General features: G+C 40.4%; 1 protein-coding gene across 3 annotated transcripts; it reads right to left on the bottom strand.

Annotated features, from left to right (window-relative positions):
- Positions 1-819: 819 nt before the first annotated feature.
- On the bottom strand, positions 820-10,822 carry phf6 (PHD finger protein 6). 3 transcript variants are annotated; one of them, XM_071539457.1, is made up of 11 exons: positions 10,719-10,822; positions 8,058-8,219; positions 7,579-7,680; positions 5,744-5,877; positions 5,592-5,638; positions 4,340-4,500; positions 3,173-3,316; positions 2,959-3,063; positions 2,716-2,849; positions 1,933-2,059; positions 820-1,769 (listed from the first exon to the last, which is right to left on the bottom strand). In XM_071539457.1, the coding sequence occupies exons 2-10, from the start codon at positions 8,187-8,189 to the stop codon at positions 1,933-1,935; spliced, it is 1,086 nt and encodes a 361-aa protein (XP_071395558.1). In that variant the 5' UTR covers positions 8,190-8,219; positions 10,719-10,822; the 3' UTR covers positions 820-1,769. The 3 variants fall into 3 exon arrangements, with proteins under 3 accessions (XP_071395558.1, XP_071395559.1, XP_071395560.1); XM_071539458.1 differs by having other exon boundaries at positions 820-1,755; XM_071539459.1 differs by lacking the exon at positions 820-1,769 and having other exon boundaries at positions 1,960-2,059; positions 2,663-2,849.
- Positions 10,823-11,226: the final 404 nt, after the last annotated feature.

The following is an 11,226-nucleotide window of genomic DNA, read 5'->3' as shown; positions in this document are numbered from 1 at the left end:
AAGTAAGTGACAGCACTTCCACTGTTTTTGTAGAAGGACCCAAGATCGTTTTCTCAGCTACAGTGGTAAGCAAAACATTATGATGTCACAGTGAAGTTGACCTTTGGATATAAAATGTCATCACTTCATCATTTGATCCTATTAGACATTTGTGTGAAATTTTGTCATAATTAGCGTATGAGTTCTTGAGGTCACTTTTGTGAGGTCACAGTGACCTTGACCTTTGACCACCAAATTCTAATCAGTTCATCCTTGAGTCCAAGTGGACGTTTGTGCCAGATGTAATGAAATTCCCTCCAGGCGTTCCTGGGATATCGCGTTCATGAGAATGGCACGGACGGTCGGACGGACGGACGGACGGACAACCCGAAAACATATTTTATGCCTCCGCACCGGCGCATAAAAATCTGGGCGCACACTATTTAAATACAATTTAACAGCAACCTTTCAGTCTCAGTGACCTTCCTCAGGCTGCATCATTGCACTGCATTCTCATGCATTGCAAATAGTTGCATCTAAATGGTGTTGCGCCCAGATTTTGATATTTGAGTTTGAGAGTTTAGTCCTATGAGCAGCACCTTAAGCTGTGGTGTGCTGCTAAAACTGTTAAAAAATGACTGTAAAACAATAATTCTGTATAGACCTAATGACTGCTTGTTTAAATCAATTACACTGTAAAATAAAACTGCATAAACGTTTAACAGTATACATTTTAATATAAAACACTACAGCTGCAGAATATGAACGCTCCAGATTGGAGCATAAGAGGCTCCAGTCTGGATGGGAACGTGCAGCTCGTGTGACATTCCTCACCCTCCAAACTCTCACCCCGAAACCTCCAAAACATCCTGCTACCAACCATATGAGGAATACTTTCTGACCTTGCACAAGTTTGTCCACACTTTCAGAAGTAAAGACTCAATTCACTCAGCAGATGTGTAAAATAAAATCTTTTCTATTTCCAATCATTCGTGGATACATTTGTAGAGATACAAGGAACAGTACAACAAACAAAGTCAAGCCAACTCTTCTAAAGAGCTCTACATTGCCCTTTATCAGTCAAATAAAAAAATGCCACCTTTAACAGTGGGAAAATCCAAGTGCATGCTGGCAAAAACTTTAATTGTGACCGTCTGAAATCCAGATATTCAAAATTACTCATGGTGATAATACAGTAGCAAAATATTACATATCAAGAAAGAAAGGCTAACATGGAAAAGATATTTCTTAAGACAGAACAAAGTAATCAAACTGCACAACTTCATCGAGAGACTAGTAACAAATAGACCCCTCTTAAAAGTGAGTCCTTTAGAAGCTAAGGAAGAGGAAGAATGTTTCTGTTTTGGGCAAGTGTGGTTCATGTAAACTGTGGGGGGCATGGGCAGCGAGTGACAATCAAAAGATCAGTCCGTTCAGATCTTGTTCCATGGCAATATTACATGTACTCCAAATTGAGCCCACAACTGACGGCTGGGAAAGATTAGCCATGGCTTTTTCATTATCCTGCAGCAATCCTCCGTTCTCTGCAGAGTGCCACCAGTCTGTGAAAAGCTCGTCCAGTTAACTCAAAGAAAAGTTCGATGAAGACGACAACCGGCCCGCTTCGGTCCAGTGTGTCCCTCGACTGGAAAAAACGTGTGAAGAAACTGCGGGAGCTTGTAGACCATGACTTCGTGAGTAGGCTATGATTCAGTATAAAAAAATATCTCTCCGCCATCTTTGAACTCTTCTTTTTTTCACATCCATCGCTCCAAACTGCAAAAAGAAGACTGGCATCAGCCAAATGACAGGAAATGTTTTAATTCCATTTTCTGTTGTAGTTTAACATTGAATCCACATGTTTGACACTTAATGTGGACAATTTCTAAGTTGTATCAACAGTTATTGCTCACAATAACCATATACACTAAATAAGGTTTGTCGATATCCTACCTAGTTGCCATTGAGTTGCGACGGCGTCCCTCTGTGGTCGATCGCTGCCCGCTCTCTGCTGCGATTCTCTCGTTCCTCGTCTTCCTCATCCCGCTCCTCATTGCCACTGTGGTTCTTGCAGTACAGTCTGAAAAAAAAAACACAGCGGGGCTCATAATTACTAAAATGAACCCAAGACATTATCAGTTATTCTGCACAGCTCCAATGCAAACCACGGATCAATTTACAAAGTTAATGTGGTTCAATTTTAAAAAGGTGTAGAGAATTGCTCCTTATAAAAATCTCATAATTGTGGTAAGTAAGTCTCAAATAATTGATGTAAAAGATTACGGATTCAACACATAATCTAAATTATTTCTAGTTAGTTCCTCCAGGCAACCTAAAAAGCACCATCATATTTTGATTTTAACATCATTTTGTTAAAATTAATAGCTTATTTGAGTCAAGAGGTGCATCTGCCATGACACACAACTGTGACACAACTGTTTACTGTTGTGTGCCAAGTCTCGTCACCTGAACAACCTTTACAGTAATGGATTTCAAGGGATAACGTTTACTTTCTTGATGATTTCATGTAAAACCAGAGTGCAAATGACTGAGTGTGGCAATAAATATATACAGTGTAAAACGTGAACCATTTCTGCAATGGAGAAAATCTCTATGTACCATTATATGCATTATATTACATATACTATACTATAATGCACTATACTCTGTAATATTGTACTACCTGAGACTATTCTTTTCAACTAAAAATCCAAATTCAGTAGAAGTTGAGCTCACTTGTAGATGCCACGCGCCATGTTTTCGATATACTTGGCTTTGTCCTGCAGGCCGCAGTGATAGTGGTAGGTCTTCACACAGGCCTTGATTTCACACCCAATGGTCGCGCCCAATTGAGTACAGAGCGTACATTTCTGAAAAACAAAGTCAACAATTTGTACATACATCATTCAAAAACATTTTTTTTTTTTTTTTTTTAGAATTTGTGAATCATCAAGTTTATTTGAGAACAAATCTTTGCACCATTCTTTTCCCCCTCTTGATTTCCTGGATGACTGTTTTGACGTCAAAGTTTCCAAATTCAGCCCGTGAAGTGGTGGTCAGCTGGACCGTCCCCGACGAAAACAGCTGTAAGGGTTCAGGGACAACATCAAGCTCCAGTGTTGGCAACAGAACAGAACACGAACAAACAGAAGCTCCAACAAAACAACAACGTGGGATCTGGTTACCATCTTACCATGCACTTGTAGTGTGCAGCAACTTTTTTTGCGTTATCTGCATGGAGCATGCCCCTCGTTTCATTCTCCTCCTCACCCGCATGGCAAAAGCCACAGCGCTGCCCGCCGTCTCCTGGACTGGCTCTGAGAGGCGACCTGTCCCGCTGCAACACACAGCAACAAACCAGAACAAAACTTCCATCAGAGGCCACATACAGTGCAGATAGACCAACAACACAAGTCAATTTCAGAGTTGCTCTATCCAAATGTCAACCCTCCGGACTTGTGGACTGAGCCCTCGCGGACTTCAGTCGTACGTACTGTGACATGTTCAACGTCATCACGTCAAGTCTGCGAGGGCGCGAGACTGCAAGGCTATATAAGCCGCTGATAGACAGGCCTCAAGTCTGTTTCACTCGTTGCTGTGGAAACGTTCGAAGCAACAGTCTAGCGACAACTACAATCATGTAGCCTACACGGTGATCGCTGCAGCACTTGCGTATGTAATCGTTCTAGGCTTGTTTTCTGAGTGAACAAAATGATACTCATACATTTCTATACAACATATAGGCTACACACATTCAAATACAGAAATGTTTGTAAATAAGGACCGGACTATGGCTAAATAAATTGGGTATTTCTTACATTGGAAGACCTTCTTTTGTGGTTTTTCGTTTTTCATAGCCTGGATATTTGGCATTACACTGCACAGCTTTTATAGGCTACCATCACTTAAAGACTACAATAATAAAATACATTTTGATTACCTCTATAGCCTATACTTATTTCCTACATATTTCTGTCATGATGTGGTTGAATATTATTTCTAGCCTACATGATTCAAGTAACGTTTTAATAAAGTAATTGTTTTACACATTCATAATGTTCTTTTTGTTTTTTTGTTCGGCAATTGGAAAAACTACAATGTCACGTCCGTATTGCAATGAATTGTGGGTAATTAAATCAGTGAAGTCTGCTGAAGTCTGCACCCCAAGCGGACTCTCTGGAAGTCTGCAGAAAGTCCGCTTGAGGCCCCTTGTGGACTGGATGAATTGTGGATTTGGACAGCCCTCAGCACTCGCAGACTTCCCGGGAACGCGCCCGCAAAGTCTGCGAGTCTGCAAGTGCGGTGAAGTCCGGACATTTGGATTCAGCTAGTGTGTTTGTGAACAGGCGTGTTGCCTTACGTGGGATGAGCTCTCCTCGTCTGCACCCTGTGAGGAGGTGGAGCGGGTGTCTTCTGATTGGCCACGAGATCCAACCTTGGCTCTCCCCTTCTCAAACCTTCCCCGGCCCCTACTTTGTGGAGGCGAGGAGTCTGAATCATTGGCCACGCCTGCCTCTTCATCTGATAACAAACCAACCATCATGCTTAAGACAGAGCTTTTACTGGAAGAACGTAGGAGGACAAAACATATATTGAGGCCATCATTTATTATATCAAGAGCATGAGATGGTACGTGCATGTGCATGGGATTGCATGTGCAGACTTAATGCCCTCGTTTTGATTCATTAGAGTGCACAAGACGCATATCGTTGGCTCATTTTGGTCAATCCATACCCTCATTTTCATTATTTTGTGCGCACAATTTCTTAATTTGTGTGAACAAATTAATGAACACATACCCACAGGTTAATAAGATGTGTGTGCGTTATCAAGTTTGTGCTCAATTTCATTCCTTCAACAAGTTTCAAACTGATGCCACAGAATGTATTTTTTCTCCTACAGGACGGCCATAGCCGAGTGTTGTCTTGAAGGATATTTTTAGTTTTAAAAACACAACCAATTATTGAAGCCATGAATGGCAAGAGGAAAAAAAAACTAAAACAAAAGGGCAGTCTTGTTACAGCAAGCAAGAAACATAGTGTTGGAGAAATTTATTTTTATTATATCAGTAACCTGCCTTAGAATTTGTCAAAATAGTGTCAAATAGTGAATATAATAATCGGCTGTGTAGCCTACGAGAGCTGCTTTTTATCAGCATATATCATAATAATTTAAAGCAAATGATTGGGGGTACTGGTGGTCACGGCATGTTTTTTGGTAGTAATCAATCAAAATCTTTTACAAGCTTGAGGAGCTGTATTAATCATTTCACTGTATATAAATAAATGACTACATAACACAAGTACAGAATGACTCATTCATTTCTTCACATTAAGGACGACTGGAGGAAAAGATGCATTGATGTTTTTGATAAAATGTCTAGTTAGCATAATTTTGTGTCTTTTGGGTTTGGGTGCTGTATCATCATCTTGAGTCTTATGGTACAAGTACAAGCATAAGGATACAATTTAACAACTCAGAAAGTTGTTTTTTATTTCATGGGGTCTAAACTTTTCTTGTATCTATGTTGGGAATGAAGAGGGAAACAGATATTCAGTCAAACTCATCCAGAGTCTGTATAGTGGTATAACAGATGTTAAAGTGCACTTTACCTTGAATATCATCCTGAGAGGCGTCCCGGTGTTTACGACAGTACACACTATGTTCAGGAGCAAAACAAATACATGTTTTAAAAGTCAGATGAACAGTGTCTTCATTTACTTTAGATTAACTTGCAAAAGGGCCCACAGGCAAAGTGACTTACAGGTAAATCCCTTGTGAAGGATTCTCTTTGATCTGGGCCCGGTCCTTCAGAGCGCAGTAGTAGTGATACGTCCTCCGGCACGTCTTCACATCACAGCCGATCGTAGCACCAGGCCGGTGACATGAAGAACACATCTGAGAGGGAAGGAAACAGAGCTGCGGCTGTCAGAGAAGAAACAGAACTATCTGCTGTGCAACAAGCAGCTCTACAATTATTCATGCTGCTCCTCAGCTCAGTCAAAATAGTTGTCAGCGGGTCATGGGACGCAAAATAAAAATTTGAAACATAGATATAAATATTACTTTCTCTACAAAAGATCACAGGGCCCTGAAAGATAAAACATGTGGGAGAAGCAGAACAATCCTTAACTGGCTCTGAAAGGCTGTATGCAAATAAGATGAGATGAAACTTTATTGACGCCTATGGGGAAATTAGATCGCTGCGGTAGCAAAAGAAATAGTCAGTCAGTTCCTTTCCGAGTCAGAAGGGAGAAGGAAACAGAATAGAAGCACAGAACTAGAATGTACAAATAAGCAATGAAAATAGCAGGAAAAAAATTAATTATGGAAACAATAAAAGCAATAAATTAGAATACAAACAGTTGTGGGGTTATGCAAACACAGGCTGCTGACAATTAAGTAGACTTAAGTAGACTGTAAAAGTGTGAAGTATGGGAAAGGAATGGTTTACGAATATTTACGGATTTACTTACAGTTGGTACCTGGTAACCAACAGTCTCAATTGCTTACTTAAATATGAATTACTAAATATGAAACATTTGTTGTATATGTAGGTATAAGTAGATATAAGCAAATAAATATAAAATACATGAATATAAGTATCTATAAACAAACATATTTGCTACATTGCTATATCATGTATAAATACAGGCATACATTGTTATACATAAAAATATCAACATGTACACAGTGGAACTATTTTGAAAGTGTAAATATAACAATGTATGAAACTGAGGAGCAGATATTAATTTACAGCAATATACATGGTGTGCAAATGTGCATTGTATTCACATTAACATGTCTACAGGAGGCCATACATATGCACAGTGTTGTGTCATGTAGACCAGTGGAAAAAATAAATAAATAAAAACTATAAACCTTGTCAGATATATTCACTTTATAGATACTTATACAAACAGAGTGTGCTATTGGGCCCACGAAGTACTGGCTGTCCCTTTAACAAAAACAGAAGGAGCATGTGTACAAGAAAATTGTCAGCGTGCAAAAACACATGTGCATTATTTTCTATTAAAGCATCTACTCGATTTTTTCAGACATGCACAACATTTTTGGAAGTGTGGTGTTGTTATTGTGGTACTGTCAGCTTCAACAGCATCCTGCACCACCAGACATATTTGGAGCAACACACTGTAACCCCTTTAACACTCTACCTGTATAGTAAGCACACATCCACCTCCAACACTTAATTTGGCTGCACAAACTGACATATATAATAACTGTCGATATAAATTTTGCTTCAATATCCCAAAATCAAAATGTCTCCTCAATAAATAAAAGTGATCCATTTTATGCCATTAGACGCTGACATTTATAAACACAAAAGGAAATCCCGCTGTCATTCAGCTTTTCGCCAAAAGTGTCTCACAAAATGATACAATTCTGGTAGGAAAAAAAAATGTTTGAGCACCAAATTTTGTAAAAATACTTCAGCCACATGTAATTTGTTGTTCTCAGACGGCTTGTTGACAGCAGGAGAACACGGAGTCGACGCTCCGCCTAGTGGCTTTACAGGACGACTCTTCCACCGGCCTGCACCTCCTGCTGCACTCACAGTAAAGGACAGTGGAAACTCACCAGTTTATTCCCTCTTTTGATCTCCTTTTTCACATCCTCAATGGAAAATCCTCCAATGTTGTCACTGTCTGAGTGCGATGTAACCAGGGCAGAGGAGAAAAGCTACATGGGGATGAAAACATGAAATGGTTACAAAGGTAGCCCATGCAGTATTTTCTCTAATATACTACTAACAATGATAGCAATGATTGCTGCAGGCAGCACTCTACAGTTCCCTATGAGCTGCTATCAACAGTATCTGCATGTTTTTTTATTTCCCCTTACCACTTCTGATGCGTCATGTTCCAGTCTAAAGGGAGGGAGAGCTCCCAAACTGAATTAAAGTGCATAACTAACCATGCATTAGACGGTGTCATCCAAACTAATTTCACAGTGAAATATGAATAAGAAAATCCCATGTGGCATTTTTATATTGAAAACAGGTTTTCCTGAATGGCATGCCAGTGTTTCCGTGGCTGTGGAGTCTGTATTCTCCTCACCATGCACTTGTGGTGGGCTGCCACCTTCTGGTTGTCCGACACCAGCAGCTGCCCACACTCCTTGTCCCAGTTGGTTCTGCAGAAGGCACATTTAGGCAGCCGTGCTGCGGCTCCTTTCCTCTGTCCCGACATGGCCAACCGCGCTTTTGTGTGGCCAAGTTACTGAAAATGAACCACAAAAATGGGGAAATTGAGAGTGACAAGTTAACTTTGTGTGAGATTGGCTGGTAGGTCCTTTTCAAACATAGTATCAAAGAAGTTAAATAAAAAACATAATCCCCTTTATTCAGCCAGCGCCACTGCCTCACCATGTGTTCACCCATGTCAACAACACAGCTTAGACAAAAGCAAGAGTGATTAGGTGTTGATGCATAGATCAAATTATATGTCCAGCTCACGTACATTATATCTCAGAGACAAACCAGAAGCCATAGGACTTTTGAATGTATAGGTGGATGATGCCCAAAGTCTTGGGCAAAGTAGGTAAAATGATTCTGATGAAGAGATGGCCCAACATACTGGTAGTGCGTAAGGTAAGATGATAAGAAATCTGTAGTTCTGAGTTGTTCAAATTATTAATGTATTCAAACAAGCCAATAATATCTGAGGTAAAATCTTTGTAAATGTGTATCTGCGCAACTGTCCACAGTTTGGGTTGCCACACATCCCTTATAAATTCTGCTATTCAAGAGTAAAATGTTGTGCTCCTTAGTTTGCCAACAGGGAAATCTAGTTTGTTTCTCATTTCCACCCAAATAAAAGTGAATGTTGTGAAATAATGGGTAAAAATCCCTGGAAACGAGCCACTGGAAGCCGTTTCCCAGAAACAGTTGGAAGCAACACTTTGATGCAAATACTAAAGTAACTCCAAAATAGAGCAATGGAAGTCACAAAAGAATTGCCCCGTGTCCTAAAAACACTCCTAAAAGAGCTGACTTGCTCAGAAAAGCGTCTGCTGGATCACACATGGGACTGATAGATTTGCAGCAGGTCTGAAGCTCGACCTTTTTCCAACTTCAGATCCTAGTTAGTATAGCAGAGTTCTGGATAGGGTCCTATAGCCTGCTCCATAAAATGAATACTAAAATCCACAGAGCTACACTAAAATAGCTGGCCAGAACTGGAGTTTCATAAGATCTCACTTATGGTTGGGGAGGGAGTCAATCATGTTTTTTATATCAGCGTTGAAGCTCTAGACAGCATTGGCTTTAGTGGACAGAAGGTCCAGGTCAGTGGTCCTCGGGGTCCAGAGTGCTGCTGCTTTTCTATTCTCACAGGTAGTTAATTCCTTTCACCTCTCGTCCCAGGTGTAAATCAGCCTCTGATTAGAGAGACAGAATGAAATCTACCTGGCAGAGCAGAAACCCAGCAGCACTTTGGACCCCGACGACTGGATCTGAGGACCACTGACCTAGGTGCAACCCAGTGTTTACCATGCACAGGGGCTACAATTATGTGGGGCATCTTCCACAACATCAGACAAACCCACCAGAAGTAGTTTCCCTCAAATGATACAATAATGATACAATAATTTCTTGTTTTGCACACATCTGTTCCAATATTCCACTATATCTTGTCTGACCCGACTTGCCACCACCTCCAAAAACCTTACATCTTGTGGAAAAACTGCAATTTTAGTCTGTATGGCCCATTATTGTGACAAGCCACAGGCCTACAGGACACATTAACAGTTGAAATAGGCTGGGCTAATTTCATTTGCATTAGAACTGCATTGGAATAAAAACTTTTATACATTAATTATTCATAATTCGTTTGACATTCATGCAGAATTCACCACTCACTTTCACTGTTTGATTAGATTAATGATATATTCTTTAGAGTAGATGTGGATCAAACCCCTTAAATCGGTGTACTGTCATTTGCAGAGATATGAGCCCAGACTGCGCTTTTAGGCATTTAAAGATGCAACAGAGATAAATTCAATATTAGGATTAAATAGATGTAGTGAATCCTTAACAGTCCACAAACGAAAGTGGGTGTTTTAAATCACAATAGCAGTCTGCTGCGACGCCTTGATATAGCCATTACTGCCATGACAGCAGGGCCAGGATTTCACTGCGGCGGCAAAAGCAACGGAGCCCAACGTGCAAACACACAATACTATCCAAGTAAATAACAGAATATATCGGCTATTTCTACCTAAGCCGTTTACTGAAATGTTCTCATGTCACAACCCCATACTACATGGCGACGGCATTGCCGATTTGAGATCAGACTAGGCGGAAACATGAAAAGTGCCCAAATTTCTCCTACAAAGTTTTGAATTAAAGGGGGTGTGTGTTTCTCCGTCAAACTATATCTGAAAACAATTTGCTGTATGAACATCTCAACGCCCCAAAATCAATCGCAAGGCCTTTTGATGCAGGAAAATAAAAGGTCGATCGTAGGAAAATATGATACTCCGACATGTTTCGGTAGGACGCCGAATAACTGCGAATATTTCCCTTTAAATTGTGGGAAATTATAATGACAGGCGCGGGTCTTTGCTACCCCTTTCGAAGTAAAGAGCGCCATACGTGATGTATCCCTCTGAAAAGAGAGGAGCTCCGCTTGAACGCCAGCAATACGGCCTAAAAACGACAATAGGCCGTAAAAGACTGTTGTTATTTTCCAGCCGCAGAGACACATTTCACATCTTACCTGGTACACTAATCGTATCACGCAAGGAGTGTTGAATAGGTTGAAAAATGTTCCCGGGAGTCAGTGTGTTCCTTTCCGTCCTTTCTGAGAAGTGATCGTGCTTTTCACACCACCAGCGTCAAGCCAACACGAATCAAAAAAATAGAGCTTCCGGTCAAGACTTTCAAAATAAAAGCATGGCTGACGAACTATGTTGCAACGTTTTGTCCACAGCACAGTGAAAATAAAAGAATGTAGGAGGAGGAGTCTGCAGAAATGTACAGTACGTTTTGTTTTTGTTTTTCCAAAATGTACTTTTTGCAACATATATTCACAGCCACATAGGTCTACAAGGGGTAGACAAAATAACGGAAATACCACATGAAAATGACTTTAATTTTGAAGTAACTATGTCACTATTACAAAGGCAGTTATAGCCTACAGGCGAGTCATATTAGGTGGAATGTCGATTGGCTCTTCTTAAGCAGTCAGCTATAAAAGAGGTTTGACAAACACCACTTTTCTAGGT

The sequence above is a fragment of the Centroberyx affinis genome, unplaced genomic scaffold (assembly GCF_046629955.1).
Source record: "Centroberyx affinis isolate AG114_WGS23_722 - 3 ecotype Tasmania unplaced genomic scaffold, CSIRO-AGI_Caff_v1 ptg003460l_1, whole genome shotgun sequence".
Classification (NCBI taxonomy): Eukaryota; Metazoa; Chordata; class Actinopteri; order Beryciformes; family Berycidae; genus Centroberyx; species Centroberyx affinis.
This window is presented reverse-complemented; position numbering and strand designations above follow the sequence as displayed.

Excerpts from the sequence above, each read along its gene's own strand:
- phf6 (XM_071539457.1), bottom strand. The coding sequence starts at position 8,189 with ATGTCGGGACAGAGGAAAGGAGCCGCAGCACGGCTGCCTAAATGTGCC. Across the intron at positions 5,878-7,578 it reads TCAAAAGAGGGAATAAACTG|ATGTGTTCTTCATGTCACCG; the intron begins GTGAGTTTCCAC and ends CTTCCCTCTCAG. Across the intron at positions 3,064-3,172 it reads CTGCACACTACAAGTGCATG|CTGTTTTCGTCGGGGACGGT; the intron begins GTAAGATGGTAA and ends GAACCCTTACAG.